Source organism: Pteronotus mesoamericanus, unplaced genomic scaffold (assembly GCF_021234165.1).
Source record: "Pteronotus mesoamericanus isolate MK-2021 breed Mesoamerican mustached bat unplaced genomic scaffold, CSHL_Meso_final contig_2, whole genome shotgun sequence".
In the NCBI taxonomy this organism is placed as follows: Eukaryota; Metazoa; Chordata; class Mammalia; order Chiroptera; family Mormoopidae; genus Pteronotus; species Pteronotus mesoamericanus.
The window spans coordinates 32,860,238-32,879,285 of record NW_026555084.1 but is presented as its reverse complement, the minus strand read 5'-3'; the positions used below and the strand labels follow the sequence as shown (position 1 = coordinate 32,879,285).

Genomic DNA, 19,048 nt, shown 5'->3' with positions numbered 1-19,048 from the left:
CCCCGGGCCTGGCAGCCAAGGTTTCAGGTGGGCGTGGGCCACTGCCAGCCCGAGCACCGCCTCTGCCAAGGCACCAGGGCTGCCCGAGGGAGGCAGCTTCTCCAGGGCTACACAGGGACCGGGGACAGACAGGGCCCTGCCCGTCTGGCTGGGGGGTGTCTGGCTGGAGCAGCATCTCCAGACTCAGAAGCCTCCCACCCCAGTTCACATTTCTTCCACCTGAACCCAAGCAGGACTCCAGCCTCAGGACCCTTCCTTCCCCTTGTTATTCCCTTTTATCTCCATTTCTCATTCCTACCCCCTTCCCCCACCTCAGGAACCTCTTGGAAAATATGTATCATTGTTTGATATTTATATAAATAATACAAAATAATGAAGAAACTCTTCCCTTCCATGTAGTTTTTGGACTCACCCCTCCTAAGCGACCATCCAGTCTCTGCCTCTCTCTGCTGGTCAGACCATCTGCCTACTCACCCCCCCCCTGTCCCCCCTCCCCCCCACTCGGGAATCCAGCAAGTGGGGAGTCAGCTCCAAGGCCCAGCCCGACCTCTCACAGCCGCCCTGGTGGCTTCTCCAGTTCAGTGACGAAGCTGGGGCCAGTGACAGGTGTTTGCCTGAACTCACCCTGCTTGTGGGTGGCAGAGCTGGATTCGAACTCCAGACCTTACTCATTCTGGCACTGCCAGTCAGCACCAGGAAGCACCGGATAGGAGAAAGCGTTAAGACAGAGGACCCCATGGTTCAAAATAACAGAACTTAAAAAGGGGGGGGGGGGGGCAGGGGGTCAAGTGTAAATACAATCACGTCAGGCTCCTTATCTCAGTGGCCAAAATCCACCCCCACCCCAAGTTGAAAGTATTAAATGTGGAATACTGAAAGCGAGTCCTAGGCACCCATGAGGTCGGGGAGGACATTCATTGAAAATGAGAGCCACCAGTGCCGTCGGGGACCGCACAACGGCCTATGCGCAGGGCAGGGAGTTCCTGAAGCTGGGGCGGGGCACACGGGGTTCCTTATGCTGCTCTGCAATGCTGGGCATTTTCTGCACCTGCAAAGTCAACTCAGCACGTCGCATAAACCATCCATGAAATAGAACCACATGGTGCCTGGGACTAGGCTGGTCTTAAGAGGAGGCTGGGACTCCAGGAATAGGTGAGACAAGGCCCCTGCTCTGGGGAGCAGCAGGGTCAGGTGCAGGGCCCCCAGGCAGGCCAGTGATGCCAGGCCACCGTGGACAGGTGTGAGTTGTGCGAAGGGTAGCCAGTGCCCTGTCCTGGCCTGTAGAGGGAGAGCCAAGAGTAGTGTGGCTGGAGTCTTGGCCAGGAGCCAAAGCCAGGCTGAGCAAGGCCCTGAAGGCCGCGTGAAGGGCCCTGCTGTGTCGTCCTTAGGCTGAAGGAGAACTACATCTTGCTGAGCACAGATGGCCCAGGGAGGAACGTCCTGAAGTTTAAGCCCCCAATGTGCTTCAGCCTGGACAACGTACAGCACGTGGTGGCAAAGCTGGATGCCATCCTAACAGGTGAGCCTGAAGCCCAAGGGACAGCGGATGACGTCTGTAGATCCCACCCTGAAGCCAGCAACTAGAACCTTCCAGCATGACCAGGGAGGGGCTCCGTGGCTGGGCCAGGTGTCCCACAGACAGTGCAGAGCAAGGGGCTGAAGTGGAGACGCCCTGTTGGCCCAGTCCTGCCTGTGCCTGGAGGGGCTTTTCCCAGTCCTGGGCAGGTGGGAGCTGGGCCAGCACCCCTCCCCCAGCTGGCTCCTGAGTGGGATGCAAGACAATGGAAACCAAGGCTCAGCTCATCAGCCCAGCCATCAGGACTACACCTTGCTCAAGTGGCCTAAAAGCCACTGCAAAACATAGATAGCAGAGGCTTTATGCTTTAGTTGAGCTAAAGGTCTCACCATCAGCTACGGTGGCTGAAACGTGCACAGGTTGAACACAAAGTTCCTCCCCGCATTCCCAACCACCTAGGAACATCAAGGTCAACTCAGGCTCCCAGAAATCCTTACAAGGAAACCTCTAACAAATCAGACATGTCCACGAACTGAGGCTGTGCATGCCATGTCCTGAGGGGCAGCCCAAATCAGGCAACGTCCCTTCTGGAGATCGGAGCAGCCCCTCTGCCCTCCGTCTCTGGGCTGTTCCACTGCTGTCCCCAGGGCTCTGGAGCTAAGGGCCAACCTCTACTGGATACAACCGGAAGTGGTGCAACACCCGGGTGAGGTCAGGCACAGGGCTAGTTTAGGTTTCCTATACAGAGTAGCCTCCAGTTGAATCTGAAGTCTCGGGAAACATGAGGGTTGGTGCTCTCCTTTGGGGAAACTGTTGCTGACCCGTGTAGCTGCTGTCACAGACACACAGGAAAAGGGTGGGGGTCAGGGGCTTGTTTGGTGGGCCCAACCTCCACACTGCCATCCAAGAAGCTTGGGACGCTGAAGGCGGCAGGGGCCTTCAGCAGAAGAGCTAACCACTTTGGGTGGCTCGGGGGTCTCTTTCAGACATGGAAGAAAAAGTGCGAAGCTGTGAGACGCTGAGGTCCCGGCCCGGTGACAGTCCTGCTGAGCCATGTCCTCCTCTAGGTGAGTGGGCCACGGCGGGGCTCCCGAGCATCGGCTGCGGCTCCTGTGCTCCTCAGCAAGCCAAGCGTCCACTAGTTCCTTTTAGGAGCGAGGGGAAGCCAAACCCCCTTTACTGGGCTCCGCTCACCTGGAACCCCCACGGCCTCTTGCCACCGGACATGAGGTGCTGCGAACCAGGAGGGGGTACCTTGAGTGTAGGCTCACGGTCCTGGTTGAAGACAGAACCCCATTTCCACTGCTAAGTTAAGACAGGTGTTCCAAGGTGCCTCAGAATCACTGCCCTGGGGGTAATGACATCCCTGCTGCGCAATCCTCACCTCCATGAAGAGCCGCTTTGAACCTCTAAGACATTTCCTAACTTTAGCTGAAGTCCTCACAGGCAATTACACGAGGCTGTGGAGAGCTTGTGGCTATGCCGAAAGGTAACGGAGCTCAGAGAGCTCCAGAGCACGTGGCCCGGCCCCCTCTCACAGCATACCCCACACTCACCCAGGCTTGGGGGTTTTTACATTTTTATTTCAAAAGCTTGGATAGCTTCAATATCCAGGTCGTGGCAAAATCAGGACACGTGTAAAATACCTTACAATACATTAGATTCCCAAAAGGTACCAAAAAGTACAGTAAAATTAACACTTCCAATACAGGAAATGTATGACACAAATAATATAAAATTAAAAGGTGAAAAAAGGTGACACTGGTTTTCTAAGATAGACCTCTTTACAACCAGGGTCCACAGGTCCACGCTGCAGAGCAGCAGCAGGAAACAGACCCTCCCACCTGGTTCTGGGTAACCCGGTAACACAATCAGCCCACAAAGCCGCTCTGGTCTCTGAGACATCACACGCTGCCTAAAACAACTAGAGCTCTGGAAATAGTCAACAGGAAAGTGATTTCCAGGGGGGAAATTTTAAATAAGATGCACATGGAACAAGCCATAGAAAGTATGCCAAGTTAAATTTGGTACATAATTGTTTGTGTTCACTCAATACCCAAACAAAGCATGTGCGGTCAGTCGGGCACTCCTGCCGAAGCCTCAGTATGGCTTGTAGTTATTCTGATGGCCACCGCGTCGCTGGCTCTTCCCGTAATTCGTACTACCCTGGCCTAGGGACAAGAATAACAATGATAGCAACTAGATTTATTGAATGTTCACCCCTGTGCCAGGCGCTTGGCTCAAATCCTCTCCAGAGCCAACACCCCTGGGGCAGGCCGCAAAGCCCAGCCCGTCTGACTCCAAAAGCCCCTGCTGCCACTGGCCCCTGCACTGTCTGTCCTGCCTCCCGGGTGGGTGACTGGATGGGGCCTCCCTCTCCTACTTACTGTAGTCGTAGCCGGGGCCGTAGCCGTAATAGCCATAGGGCGAGTAGTCGTAGCCGCCATAGCCGGGCCCGTAGCCCTGCTGGTAGCCGTAGCCCTGGTTCCAGTAGTTGCCGTAGCCCTGATTCCAACTCTGACTCTGACCTGTGGGGGGAGCAGGGCACAGGGGCCCATGGACCATTTAGCACACGCAGGAGCTAGGATGGAGGAAATCCTGCCCTGTGGGTGGCAGGGTTACTATGGCAGCTCGTAGGTAGAAGCCAAGGGGCTGCTGTCCTGGTATACAGGGCCCTGAGCACTTGAGACCCACACTGTAGAGCTGAAGGCCAGGACAGAACGGAACACTAACTTCACTCAGGGCCAAAGAAGCAGGAACTCACTCAAATCACCTTCTGATCACCCCCACCCTCCCTGGCAGCTTGGCGTTAAAAGTTCAGGCTTTGGAGTCAGAGGGGCCTGGGTGAGAAAGGAGATAAAGCGCCTGGCACAGCCCTGCCCTACGTTATGCCCACCCGCCCATGGGTGGACCAAGACTCAGGACAGCCACAGAGCCCATCAGGCCCCCCCCCTCACCCCGCAGAGTGTGATGCAACTGACCCCGCTGCCCTGAGGCACCAGGCTGCACGGAAAATACGGGCTCTTCCACTCCAACCAGCAGCAGCAGGACAGCCTGGACGCCCATTCCTGTTCCTGCCCACCCTGCCACGCCAGAGGCCAGAGCGAGCCCCCAAGACAGGCTTGGAAGCTCCATGCAGGCAGAGAAACCAGACCCATGTGCATCCAGGCTCCACTCACCTCCTCCACTTCCACCGCCACCACCACTGCTTCGGCTTGCTCGGCTGCGGTTTCCACCGCGGCCGGTGCCTTGCTGCTGTTGATAGAGCTTTCTGGGCAGAGCCACCTTGATTTCACACTAAAAGCCAAGAGGACAGGAAGTCAGGCCACTGGGACAAGTTCTGGAGAGGGATTGTGCACAAAGCCCTTCATTTACAAACATGCAGATGCCAGATCTGATTCATCTTCTCAATAACAAAATACACTAGGAAGGGAAACCACACTGGGGCTAGAACCTCTGGAAACCGTAACTAAAACCTAGACCGACCAAGAATTACACCAGGGCCTCTCGGCTCAAACCTTCCCCCTTTCCCCCCTCCGGACTGTACTGGGGATGATGGACACCAACCCAGGCCCGCGGGTGACAGCCCTCGGGCAGCTCCATGTCTAACTACTGGAAGGAGAGGGATGGCTGGGCCAACGCCCAGCTGGTGTAGCAAAACACACCAAGTGTCAGGTCTGGTGCCACCCTGTCCTGCTAGGCAAGGGGATCAGAGACTTCCCAGATGAGGGGCCTTAGACAGTAAAATGATTTTCTAATTTTATTTCACTTTTTTACAGAAAAAATGAAGCATCCCACTCAAGTGTATAGTGGTGACCCTGACCTCCAACTTACAGAAGAAAGCCACTGAGACTGAGGGTGGGGCTTGCCCGAGGCCACCAAGCTACCCCCATCCCTCCCCTAACCACCAGTCTGTTATGGGGAGGAGCCAAGAGCTTCTGTCCCCTCAGGGCCCAGGGCCAATTTCTTCCTTGCTTAAAACCCTGCCCACATCGAGTGGAGGGAGGTTCAGGGACCTTCCAGTGCTCCCTCTAAAATCAGAAGTGTATTTTTTAAAGGAAGTACCCTAACACATATTCTACCCTGAACTAAGACCAGTAAAAAACATTTTACATAAGGTGTCCTCATACAAGCATACTTCTATAAAAAACTGGCAAATCACCTCCCCCCAGGGATGCAATCTAATGTCTTCCACCCGACTGAATTAACACACAAGCACACTGTTTCAAGCCCCACTGTCAGCAGTGTGACCGGTGCTGCCCAACAGGCTCCTACTGCCCTTTTCTCATGGCACAGAGAGAAAGGCCTCGGGGTCACTATCCAGTGGGCTATCGACTCACAGGCGATGTCTTTATCCACCTGCCCCTAGGAGCCAATCTCATTTTACAGAGGTTTAACAGTCCACTCCAGTCTTTCCAAATTCCCAGCCAGAATGCTGAAGTCTCCAGGAGCCCCACCCTACCTGCCCACAGTAAGCCACACCCTCCCAAAAGCCACCCGGAGAATACTTGAAGCAATACTACCCCCTCTCCAGTGCAAAGTTCAGGGGCAACAGTTGCGCTTCTCACTTCCGCACATTTGAAGGCAAAACTGACCCTGGATATAAGTGGACCAGGGCCTTGGGAGCTCTTTGAGAAGGATCGGGCTGGTATGGGCTGACTAAACCAGTGTCCAAAGGGGATCGAGATGAACAAAGATTTGGTTGTGTGGCATCAACAAGACAGAAGAAAAGCTCTGCAGCAATTTCTATAGCAGGAAAGATTTCACCACCAAAGGAAGAAATCAGTGAATGGCAAAAGTTCTAGAATCTTCTAAGAACTGCAGGCCTTAGATCCTACAGCCAGAACACCTTGACATCTAGCTTTAAATCAAGAATCAAGAAAGATTACTCAGCATGCTTGCTCCGTCACAGAGAAGCTATCTTTCCTCTCCTGCCTTCCTCACAGCCTGTTTTTACTGCTGGTCCTACAAGGCTGGAACTCCTTGCAGGACAGGACCATCTGCCCCCCAATCAGGGCAGCAGATGCTGCAGGAAAACACTAAGGTCCCGCTACCCTGGGGAGCTCCTGGAGGCAAGCCTTCCCTCAGCAAGAGGCCCGACACACACAACTGGCAACACCTTACCTTACTTGCACCAATGGTGTGGAACTTTTTCTCTAGAGCCTTCCTCACAGGTTCCTCCTCTTCTTTAAAGGTGATGAAAACAAAGCCCCGTCTTTTGTGCGACTTTGGATCCATTGGGAGATCAATGGCCTCGATCTGTAAACACAAACAAAGCTCAGGACCAGTATCTCACCAACCCCGGGGTCCGCAGGGGAAAGTTCCATGAGGGCCAGAGAATGACAAGGCGGCCGTGCTGGGAGGCTGCAGTCAGGCCACGCACTCACCTCCCCAAACTCCCCGAAGTACTCTCTGATTTCCTCCTCAGTGGCTTCAGGATTCAGACCCCCCACAAAAATTTTCTTTACGGGTTCCTTCTTCATGGCCATGGCTTTTTTGGGGTCAATGACACGACCATCCAGCCTGTGCTCCTTCTGATCTAGGACCTGGTTCCAATACAAGGAAGCTGGACTGTAACTCAGTAGCATGACCCTTCTCTTGGAGCTATAAAACCCCCCAAACAAGTATACAAAACGTGTTTCACCCCCTCCAACCTCTACCTCCAACCCAGCCCACAAACAGCAGCAACGTGTAAACAAGTCTTCACCCCCCCACCCCACCCCCACCCCCGGCCTTTCCCCATGCCACACACCCTTCTTCCTGCCCAGGCAGTCCCAGTTTAAGGCCTATCTCTAAAAATAAAGTGGCGGTAACTAAGAGCACAGGGGTTGGAATCCTTATTCCACCACCTAACTAGCTGTGTGAACTCTACTTAAATTTCTGAACTTTAATTTGTTTTCTGTAAAATAGAGATAAAATAATGCCTGTCTCATAGCAACCTTCGACTTTTCTCTAGTCCTCACAGTAAAATGTTTGCAGTGTCCAGAACAGGCACAAAAAGGGCAATAAAGGTCCACTATCATCTCCCTGGACCACTCCAGCACATACTCACTATCCCACTTAATCTGTACTTTTAATTTTTCAAAAACACAAAGCTGCTTTTCTCTGCGTTTTCCAAAACGCTCAACCACGTGCATAACACACCAACTAATCACACCCTAAGAATGGTGTCCTCCTTGGAACACACTACTGGTATGAGGTACCCAGCTTACCTTCTCCACACTGGCTGCATCTTTGAAGAGAATAAACCCAAACCCTCTTGACCGGCCAGTATTGGGATCCATTTTTATTGTACAGTCAACGACCTCTCCAAATTTGGAAAAATAATCCTTCAGGTCGTTTTTGCTGGTATCCCAGCTCAGGCCACCAACGAACATTTTTCTGAAATGGTAGGGTGAGACACGTGGAAACAAGTCTTATAAGAAAGCTGTCATGTTAGGAGGGCAGGCCCTGGCAAAGATTTCGCTTACAAGTTTATAATAAAGCCACCCTCTGGAACAAAGATCTACCCCTTTATGTTCACTATCCTCCCAATCTCAACCTGGACCCTAACAAGCTTCACGAGACAGCACCCCAGACTGGGCAAGGGAAAGGAAAGACAACCTGGCCAGGGGTACAGGCTCTGAACGCTCATTACTGGAAGCAATTTATCTAACCACCACGTATCAAAAGACTACCGCCCCTGCCAGGCTTCACCACCTCCGAACGCGCTCTTGAGGAACTCGCGGCTTCCGGGTGCCGGGACCGTAACTCCGCCCCCGGCAGGAGGCGGCGGAGGGAGGACGCGGCCCGGGCGCGCGCCAACTCCGCCCACGCAGGCCCCGCGCGGCCCAGACCCGCTCGGCCGCGGGTCCCAGCGCACGCCCCTTCCGGGCGCCGGCCCGTCCCTGGTCCCGCGCAAGAGGCCCCGAGGCGGCGCCAAAGTCGACCGAACAAACTCCAGCAAACTCGAGCGCGAGCGGCGGCGCAGCGGACAGGCGCGGAGGACTGGTCCTCGGGCCCGAGCAGGCCCCGGCCGCCCGCCCCTCCCCCCGCCGCGTGGCGCCAACAAAAGGCGCCCCCGGAACAAAGGCGTCGGCCCGCGGCCGCACCTACCCCGCGTCGTCCTCGGTTCTGCTGGCGTTGATCTGGTCGCCCTCGGCGCTGGTCTGGTTGACGGCCGGGGGCGCCGTGCTCCCGCCTCCAGTGCCTGCCGCGGCCCCGGTGCCAGGCCCAGCCGGCGACTCGCCTTCGGGGGCGGCCTCGTGCCCATTCTCGGTGGCGCCCGTCGTCTCCATTAGCTGCTCCTCACCCGCTTCCGACATGTTAGACCGGGGCGCAGCGGCTCCTGCAAAGACCGGCCACAGCACGTCAGGCCCGAGCGGCTCCCGCCTGCCGCCCGCCGCCCGCGGGCCCGGCCGCTCACCTCGCCGCCGGTGAGGCCGCGAGGCCCGTTCGTCCCCACCCGCCGGGAAGGTGCCGCGGGCTCGGCCGCGCTCAAACTCGCGCTGCCCGGCCTCCCCTCCCTCCGCCGACGGAGCCGCCGCAACCTCGCGCGCTCCTTCTCGACCACCGCTGCACGGAACCCACCGACCAAAAGACTCGCTCGGGCCCGCGCAGCGCCGCCGCCTGACAATACCGACTCGTGGCGCTCTTTATAATGCCGGAGCCGGGGTCCACTTCGCAACAAGACGCATGCTCATTGGCTGCGCTTGCCCGTCACTCAACCCTGAGCCGGCGCCCCATTGGCCACGTTGGCGCGCGAACGCTAGATCCGGGCGGGCTTTGTCCTCATTTTAGAACCCGCGCGAGCCTGGGCCCTGCGGAGGGTTGCCGGATTGGAAGATGGTCTTGTCCTAGGCCGTGAGGCCCTAGTCGTACCCTCTACCTTGTTAGGCCGCAGTCTCTCGTCCCAGCGCCCCCAAGACCAGCACTAACGGCCTCGGCCATTTCGTTTCCCAGGAAAAGAAAGTGAGCTTGAATAAGTCTCACAAACCAAGGCCGCTCGGCTGGAACTGGCAGAACCCGGGCGGCCGAGATTGGGCGCGTAGGGTCCCCCAGGGCCCTCGCCAAGCTCGGAGGGACTGCGACGCAGCCCGCCCTCCTCCTTGACCTTGGTCCCCTCGGAGGCCCGCTCTCGCGCCCTTTCTACCGCCTCCCACAGTAGCAAGAAGCGGGCTGGGGGAGGAGTCCTCCGGGGATCTGGTGCCGACCGTGGTGACCAAGATGTAGCGGGAGAAACGGTAGAACCATGGTGTTCCCCGATCTTAGGTCGCCGGACACCACTTTGACGCTTAGCACCGCGTTTGTACTTCCGAGTACTTAAAAAATTTTTCGTTTAAGTTAATTCACTTATTTTGCTGAAATGATGATTTTTAAGAAAAATATACCACTAACAGGAAGTCATGGGGTGGGGGGTCTCTTTCTAATGTACAAAACCCCTTAACATTATCTCCTTGACAACCAAATTTGAAAGGCCTGTATAACCCTGTGATTCCATATATGGGTGAGGGATCCCAAATGAACCTGGATCGCAGCCTCGGAAGCCTGGGGATTACCAATGGCAACAGGACACAAGTAGCTGACAGTTTCCCCGCTGGATTCCTGTAGCCAGTGTGGTGGGCTAGGTGGTCTATTTTCTTATCTGGTCTCCTAACAGCCCTATGAAAAGAGGTACCATGACCAATTTATAAATGAGAATACTGAAGCCCAGAGCCTTGGACCAAAGCTTACTCCCGTGTCCAGCGAGCAAATGAGTTGCCGTGAGAATGAAAAACGTGACAATTTTACATTTGGAAAAAATAATCAACTTCAGAAAATCTGCATATTTGGCCACACAGCACTGCACTTCCTCCAAGGTATCGATCAACTAGAGCTGGGGCACCCACCCCCATATGTGCAAACGCCCTCTGGTTCCACTCCAAGGCTCACCGGACCGTGTCAGGCTAGGTTCCGTAACTGCAATTCACATATATCCATAAAACATTAGTCGTATTGATCGGCCAGTAAGGCTTGCAGTGAAATCCAGAACAAACTCCCCACAATGAAGATAATTCAGGTGATTACCTAAGTTCAAAGTCAAATAGTCTAAATGCAGTCACAGGGCTTAGCTACTAGGGACACAAATTCACTTAGTCTGTCCTTGTCCACATGGATTCCTTTAGCACAACTTGGGAAATGCTTTTAACACCATGTCAAGTCTCAGGATAACAACATTTAGACCATGTTTCACAGTTTGCAAAATGCTTTCACCAACATGGCTTGATTGGAGCTTCAAAATAATTTTGTGTGTGCTTATCCATAATTTATACAGGAGAATACTGAAATCACACATCTACAAATGGCCACAAAGCCAGCACTTCCAACTCCACATGGTTTCCAGGGCTCGTGGCTACTGCAGGCCAAGGGGTCTCCGAGCTCCTGAATAACTTGGTCTGAATTAGATCTTGTGTCCAATTTAATTATTCTGAAGCTCAAATGAAGCAATGGCTTAGTAAATACTGTATAAACTACAAAGGACTACAGACCGGTGGGGGTCAGGCTTAGCGCGGAATGCTTTTATACTGCGTCCAGGGGCATTTCTGACAGAGGCAGGGCCCTGGGATGCTGGAAGCCCGAGAGAGGCCTTTTCACACAAGGATCTCCACTCTTGTTATCGGGCCCCAGCTACAGACATGGAGGACAGGGCATCTTCCATGGCAATGGGGTTCTCAAATCAGCCAGAAGCCCAGTGACCACCGAACATCCCTCAGGAGGCCCAGGGCGTATAGAGTACAGTCCCCCGGCTTTGAGGATTCAGGCTGTCGGGCAATAAATATGTAATAACATGAACAACCATCAGCCTAGAATGAAGAAGGCAGGCACAAAATGAGCTTTCAAAGTTTTTAAAATTACATGAATTAATTTTTCTCACTTTCGTTTTTTAGTCTGAGCCTGCAAGGTGGGAGCTGCAGGAGTTAACTGCAAATGTGCTGTGCCAGGGGCAGCCGACTCCCACCTGGGCCACTTCCCACTCGGCTCCAAGAGATCCGGCCCCCCCACCTCAGGGCTGGCTCTGGCTCCAGCCAGAGGAAACTTTCTAAAACTGTCACACTGTGTGTGAAAACCCTGGCTGGCTTCCCACTGTTCTGAGAATGAAATCCTAACCCTGAATACCAGTGACACAGACAGTTGGGGGGCCACAGAAATCCATCCCCCCCGCCACCTGGACCCCCTTGCTGTGTAGTCTGTGAGTGGAAGAGTCACTTCCAGGCCTGGGCAGTAGAGGCCAGGGCCTCCCCCAGGGCCTTCCCCTGGAGATCATGTGACACCTCCATTATGAAGGTGTCACACTTGACAAGAGCGAGAAAGGAATCTGCTAAAATGGGGTGGGCGGGGCACGGGGGATTGTCCCTAACCGCAGCCTCGCCAAGCTGGACCAAGACACACGACTCCCGAGGCCTGGCCTGAGCCACCCTGGCCACACCTCATGCCCACTCCTCACTCCAGCTGTGCTGGTTCCTTTTATTTCCGGGAACTCAACTGCACGCTTCTGCCTCTGGAGGTGCCTTTTCATTGGCTGTTCCCTCTGCCTGGGGTACTCCTTCCCACATTTCATCTGCCTACTCTACGTATCTGTTGTGGGTTGAATTGTGTCCTCCCCCCAAAAAATATGTTCAAGTCCTAACTGCTGGTACCTGTGCATATGACCTTACTTGGCAACAGGGTCTTTGCAGATATAATCAAGATGAGGTGACTCTGGAGTAGGGTGGGCCCTTAGACTAAGAAGACACCCAGAGCCTTGTGCACACAAGGAAAATGCCACATGATAACGGAGGCAGAAACTGGAGTGAAGCACCCACAGCCCCAGCGCCCGAGTCGAATCGGGCTGTTATTACAGATTACCACAGACTGGGTGGCTTCAGCAACACTCACTTCTCACAGTTCTGGAGGCTGGGAAGTCCTCAAGGCACTGGCAGTTCTGGTGTCTGGTGAGGACCTGTTTCCTAGTTCGCAGATGGCCATCTTTTCCCTGTGTCCTCCCTGGACAGGCAGGGAAGAGCGCGGAGCTCTCCCTGGCCGCCTCCTATACACTCACCAATCCCATCAGGAGCCAACCCCTCCCCCCGCCCCCACAACCCCATTTAAACCTAATTGCCTCCCAACAGCCCCACCTCCAAATACCATTGCCTTGGGAATTAGGGTTCCAACATAGGTACTTAAGGGGACACACTCAGTCCACGGCACCTGCAGACACCAGGATTGCCGGCAACACGAAAAGCCAGGAGGGAGGCAGGGAGCCGATTTCCCCCAGAGCCTGCAGAGGGAGCACAGGGCCCTGCCAGCACCTTGGCTTTGGACTTCCGGCCTCCAGAACTGCGAGCCGATAAACTTCTGTGGCTGTGCACCGCCCAGTTAACGGTGCTTTGTCATGGCAGCCGTGTGGGCTGATACAACATCCATCAGGCTTCCACTTCCTCCAGAAAGTCCTCTGTGACGCCTCAAGGAAGTGTCCCTCTAAGAGTACAGACCACACAATGTTGACACTGACCAATGGAATCCTGCGCCGGGTCTGTCCCCTTTACACCGAAGCCTCCAGCAGGCCCCTCAACACCTGCAGAATGAATAAAAGATCCCTCAGCCTCGGGTTACAAACTGGTTCCTTACGGGCCAAACCTGGCTCAGACATGCTTGCTTGACCTGCACTGGGTTTTCAACATCTTAAGGAATTATTTGCCAACATTTACAAAGCGTGATAAAAGAATGTTCTATTTCCACTTACTTTTGGAAAATTGTTAGATGACAGTCCCACATGTCCACAGGAGCTGGTGGGGCAGGTGTCATCCTCCTCACCCCAGCCCCCACCAGGTCCTGTCGCCTTAATCCTGGGCCCCGAACTCATGGTTACTGACGGAAAGCATCTGAGGTGTCAGCCTCTGACTAGGCCTCCACGGAGCTCGGCTTCTTCACTTTACACACGAACAACACCCTCCCCTCAGCCCTGATGCAGAGATCAAAGAATGTGTGCCAAGTGGCTGGCAGGTAGCAGTAGAAACGAGAGCCGATTACCAACGGTAACAATAGAAGCAGCCAAGGGAAGGCTCCTCCCCTGCTGAGCTCCCCTATGTGTCCTGTCACAAGTCAATCCCCGAAGCAGACTTGCAAGTTCTGGAGAAGCTCTACCAGCTGGCGGACCCCCACCCCACAGTCATGTTCTTGCGACAGCCACCTGTGCCCAGCTTGAGTCTCAGAGGCAACCTCTGCACAAGAGACAAATCAGAGAGGCCCAGGACACCCGCCTGGAAGCAGACCTCGGCTGAATGTGCCTCACGCTCGGACCTAACCCTCCCAGTCTCCTCAGGAGCCGGCAAGGCTGCCGACAGTGGCCGCAGCACAGAGAAGGTGCAGTCTGGCTTCACGTCACAGTCCCCTTCATAGCTCTTAAAACGTCACACTCCCGGGCCCCTGGGGCTGGCCTCTCACTGTTAGAAAGCATTCTGGGCACTGGCACTGGCGTCGGAATAGATTTAGGACCCACTGGGGCAGACCAGGTGGCAGAAAAGGCTATAAAACAGAAATGCCCAGCTCCCCTCTGAGAAGCAGCAGGGCCACCTCAAAATCTCAGCCCCGGAGGCTCTTCAGTTTATGGTTTAGGGTCTCAGTTTATGGTGGGGCAACAATTCATCGCTTCACTAATTTATTCATATCCGTCCACATGTCCATGCCCTTCAGGAACTGTTTCTGGAGCTCTAAGCCCTCAGGCATGACTATGGCTACTGAGCTGCCACCAAGGGACCTCAACCTCAGCATGTCCCAAACAGAACACTTGACGGTCCCCAGAGCCCAGAACCTCTGCCGGGGTCCTTGGCCACAGAGGATGAATGCGCCCCATCCAGCCCCTGTGCCGGCCAGAAGGTGACCGGGTCAGCTGTCTCCCTCACCTCCCCGCCTCAACTCGCCACCTAGGCCAGGATGTGCCTTCATTATTCTGTCACTGGCCCTCACGTTTGGATGACATGACTATCAGCCAGGGTGGGCTATATTGTGGTAGCAAACATCTAAACACTGTAGAAGGTTGTTTCTTACAGATAACAGTACATGGTGGGTGTTCAGGCCAGAGGGGCAGCTCTCCTCCATATGGTCATTTAAGGACCCACCTTGTGACTCGACCATTCTCTTGGCCTTGTCATCTGCATGCAGCTGGCAGAGGACACATGTGGGGAAGAACTAGTGTGGGAGTCTTCATGGTTCAGCCCAGAGGGAGCACGCTCCACTTCGATGCTCATTCCACTGGCAAGAACTCTGTCATGTGGACTCACCTTACCACAAGGGACCCTAAGAAACAAGCTCAGCCCCGGCTGGGTTGGAGCATCACCCCATACACCAAAAGACTGCAGGTTCAGTCTCCGGTCAGGACATGTGCCTGGATTGCGGGTTCGATAACCAGTCAAAGCGTGTGTAGCAGGCAACCAATCAATGTCTTACTCTCTCTCTCCCTCTCTCTCAAAAACCAATACACATATGCAGAGGTGAGGGTTAAAAAAAGAAAGACAGCCCTGGCTGGTGTGGCGCAGTGGATTGGGTGCCGGCCTGTGAACCTAAAGGTCACCAGTTCGATTCCCAGTCAGGACACAAGCCTGGGCTGCAGGCCAGGCCCCCAGTTGGGGGCACATGAGAGGCAACCACACACTGATGTTTCTCTCCCTCTCTTTCTTCCTCCCTTTCCCTTTCTCTAAAAATAAGTAAAAATCTTTAAAAAAAATGAAATTAAATGAGAAATTTAAAAAAGAAAGACAAAGAAATGGGCTTAGCTGCTTACAGAGGAAGGCGGGGACAAACTGTGCGCCCAGTCCTCCCAACAACTGCGTGTTAATGACACTGAAGGGAGACAGCTTTCCTTCAGTCAGTCAGCCTTGCAGGGAAAGTCACCAAGCGCCTGTCCTGGCCACCACCCCCCCGACCCGTCATCAGAGGCCACCCTGCCCTGGGAGCTGAACCTGCTTGCCAATGGGGAGACGACTGCTCTGTCAGGGAAGCCAGGAGGACCGGGACCTGTGGGAGGCACTGAGCCAAGCTGCCGAGGCGGGTGGGAAGGGTATGACTTCCCATGGGACAAACAGGCACCTGGGCTGCACTACAGCCGAACTGGGGGTGGGGGGGTTCTCCAGGCAGAGATAGGCGAGGCGGGGGCACCTGCCGAGAAGGCACAGACCACCTGGGAAGCTGTAAGTAGTCCCACGTGACAGAGGAGCTCAGACTGTGCTGTTGGGCCGGGGCTTTACACACCAACAACAAAGAGTTCCTTTTATCCACAGGAAACAGGAAGTCAGGGCCTGCTGGGACAGCATTAGTCCAGGGGTGGGGATGGAAAGGAGGGTCAATGAGAAACTAAGGGGGCGGGGGGCAGAACAGCGTCCACGTGAGGCTACGACCCCGACTCCACGCAGAGAGCAAGATGGGCAGTAAGGCTGGGAACTGGACCAGAACCGCGGGTGAAGGGCTGGAAGCCAGGCCTGGCACGGGCCGTGGGGAAAGTGGCAGGCAAACACTGTCCGCCTCTCTCGAGGAGAAGACCATCCCCCCACAGGTGACAACCTCCTCGCTTCCTGGTCACACCCCCCTCCAGCGGGTGGTCTATTTCCTCCCTGTCTTCTAGTACATTTGTCTCTAAAGGCTAGAAAAGGATCAAGAGACGATCGCTTTCAAAGATCAAGTTCAAACTCCTCTTTCAATGATCAAGTTCAAACCCCTCATTAACAGGGAGGGAAACCAAAGGTGAGAGAAGGAGAGTGTTTCAGTCCAGCCAGGCTTCTGCAACAAAATACTATAAAAACTGGGCAGCTTATAAACAAACATTACTTCTCACAGTTCTGGAGCCTGCACGTCCAAGATCAAGGCATTGGCAGACTTGGTGGCTGTTAAGAGCCTGCTTCCTGGTTCATACACAACTAGCTGTCTCCTCGCTGCGTCAGAAGAGGCAGGGGAGCCCTCTGGGATCCTCCTGTAAGAGCACTAATCCCACTCACGAGGCTCCACCCTCACGACCTCATCATCCCCCAGAGGCCCACCTCCAAATACCTGCACCCTCAAGCTTCAGTCCCAAGCAGCGCTATACAACAGAAATACGACGTAAGCCACAAATGCAAGCACACGTATAATTAAACATTTTCTAATAAACTATGAGACAATTAATAAAAAGGTAAAAAACAAAGAGGTGAGCCCTGGCCGGTTTGACTCAGTTGGTTGGGTGAAGTTCCACAAAGTGAAAGGTCGCCAGTTTGATCCTGGTCGGGGCGTATCCTCAGTTGCGGGTTCAATCCCCAAACAGGACACATACAAGAGGCAACTGATAGATGTTTCTTTCTCACACCGACATTTCTCTCCCTCTCTTTCTTCCTCCCTCCCTTCACCTCTCTCTAAAATAAATTAAAATCTTTTTTAAAAAACAGGAGAATTAATTTTAACAAAATATTTAGTTCAATCTATCCAAAATACTATAATTTCAACATGTAATCAATATAGAAAATTATTTTACTTGGGTTTTTTTGGACTATCTTTGAAATCCAGTGTGGATTTTATACTTGTAGCACATCTAATTTGGACCAGACACTTTTCAAGGGCTCAGTAGACACATGTGGCCAGTGGCCACTGGATTGGAAAGCACAGATGTAGGCCAGGAGTTGGCTAACTATGACCCATAGCCCAAATCTGGCCAGCTGCCTGATTTTGTATGACCCGTGAACAAAAACTGGTTTTTACATTTTTAGATGGCTTTTAAAAGTTCAAAAGAATAGTATTTCATGACCCATAAATTCTATAAAATTCAAACTTAGTGTCCTTAAAATAAAGTTTTTAATTCTCTCAATAAAAATGTATAGAAGTATGTTTTCTCTTTTTTACTTTTTTATTGAATTTATTGGGGTGACACTGATTAACAGAATCATACAGGTTGCAGGTGCACAATTGCACAACACATCATCTATAAACACTGTAGTGCATGCTCACCGCCCCAAGTCGAGTCTCCTTCCACCCCCATTTCCCCCCGCCCCCGCGTGTCCTCTTCCACCTCCCCTCACCCCACTTTGTTTGATCTCTTCTTATATTATGTTGTTACCTACATGATACTCTCGATTTTGCCTCTTGGCTCACAAAGTAGAAAATACTGTCTGATTCTGTGTAGGAAAAGTCGCCTGGCCCTGTTCTAGACCACTCAGCTGCCCCCTAAACTCCAATACAGGAGCTCCAGATTTGGCTTTAGAATCAAGAGGCTCAGCTCAAATCCCGGCTGCCCCGCGTCCCAACTCTGGGATTTAAAACAAGTCGTTTCCCCTTTTTGAGCCCCAATTTCCTTCCTTGAAAATCGGGCCAGCACTGAAATGGGCATAAAGACGATGAAAACCGAGCACAGGCCACGCGTTGGTCACTCGTTCATCCGCTGCCTCCGTCCCTTGCTTTACACATCTGGCACCACCTGCCACCGAGCCCCGCCGTCCGACACCTCCCATGGCCTCCCCACCAGCCGCCTTCTCCCAGCCTCCTGGGCAATCTCCGCCTCCCATGGCGGGAGCCCCGCATCGGTGGCTTCCGGATCACTTTGGCAGCGCAAAGCTCCATCTGACCGGAATAACCTCCTCCCTCCCTCAAAAATCCTGTTTCCTGCAAAATTAAACCCCCGCCGCCCCAGCAGCGCCCACGGACTCACCGACCTGCGGGCTCCCAGCGCGGCACTTCCGGCACGCCCGCTGGGCGATCTGCGCACGCGCAAGGCTCCGGTCGTCCAGGTAAGGACCAACCCCAGGCCGAGCCAGGCCACCCCGTAGACACCTGGGCGTCCCGGCAAATACCTTCAACTGGCCTACTGAGGCGTTGGCCAGGTTCTCGAATCCAGTGCTTATTTTCCCCGGACCGCCTTGGCAAATCTTACCAGTTCCGACATCCTGCACCTTAATCCTACCTGCTCCCTGCCTCAGAGCCTCCCCCTAAGCACACCCCCTCCCGCCTCTCCTAGTCCTGAATCGGCTTCTGCTTTCCCGGAAGCAGCACCCGTCACCACCAGCCGTGTCCAAACTTTTGGCGTCTCCGGGCCACACATTAAATACACAAACACCAATGAAAACTGATGAGCAAAAAAAAAGGGTTTAAATAACTTTACAATTTTGTGTTGGGCTGCATTCACAGCCATCCTGGGCAGGCTGGACACCCTAGTCTGCTCTAGCGCCAGGCCCACCCATTTCCCTTTGCTCCCTCCTGCCAGCACACTTTTCTGTTAAGGAAATGCCCCTGCTAAAATTGACCTTCTTCTGGAACAGAGACAGAATCATGGATAGGTGAGGGGATTAAGAAGCACAAATAGGTAGTTATGTAACGGGGCACAGCCAGGGCCCCCCCCAAAGGGTATTTTGTAACGGGGTCCAGAGATTGGGGTGTCCAAGAAAAATATATTCTCCCCACCCCAGGGCGGGCCGCCATGGGGGATGGGAGCCTTGAGCAGGGCCATTGAGAGTCAGTTTGCATGTCAATAACAGGATAACTTCGTTCCTCATTTGCAAAGAGGATTATTTGGCATATCACCAA

General features: G+C 53.8%; 2 protein-coding genes across 8 annotated transcripts in view; one reads left to right on the top strand and one right to left on the bottom strand.

The window, feature by feature from the left end:
* PHYKPL (5-phosphohydroxy-L-lysine phospho-lyase) overlaps positions 1 to 6,647 on the top strand; it is a 31,022-nt gene extending 24,375 nt beyond the window's left edge. The window contains exons 11-13 of the mRNA XM_054568560.1: positions 1,389 to 1,519; positions 2,503 to 2,583; positions 5,296 to 6,647. Of these exons, the coding sequence (XP_054424535.1) occupies positions 1,389 to 1,519; positions 2,503 to 2,583; positions 5,296 to 5,366 (283 nt within the window). The 3' untranslated portion in view covers positions 5,367 to 6,647. The remainder of the gene's footprint in view (positions 1 to 1,388; positions 1,520 to 2,502; positions 2,584 to 5,295) is intronic.
* Positions 1,513 to 18,205, bottom strand: HNRNPAB (heterogeneous nuclear ribonucleoprotein A/B). 7 transcript variants are annotated; one of them, XM_054568563.1, is made up of 9 exons: positions 18,177 to 18,205; positions 13,026 to 13,088; positions 8,612 to 8,843; positions 7,729 to 7,897; positions 6,904 to 7,062; positions 6,641 to 6,775; positions 4,696 to 4,813; positions 3,904 to 4,044; positions 2,829 to 3,687 (listed from the first exon to the last, which is right to left on the bottom strand). In XM_054568563.1, the coding sequence occupies exons 3-9, from the start codon at positions 8,818 to 8,820 to the stop codon at positions 3,617 to 3,619; spliced, it is 1,002 nt and encodes a 333-aa protein (XP_054424538.1). In that variant the 5' UTR covers positions 8,821 to 8,843; positions 13,026 to 13,088; positions 18,177 to 18,205; the 3' UTR covers positions 2,829 to 3,616. The 7 variants fall into 7 exon arrangements, with proteins under 7 accessions (XP_054424541.1, XP_054424538.1, XP_054424540.1 ...); XM_054568566.1 differs by lacking the exons at positions 2,829 to 3,687; positions 13,026 to 13,088; positions 18,177 to 18,205 and adding exons at positions 1,513 to 2,791; positions 8,922 to 9,156; XM_054568565.1 differs by lacking the exon at positions 13,026 to 13,088.
* Positions 18,206 to 19,048: the final 843 nt, after the last annotated feature.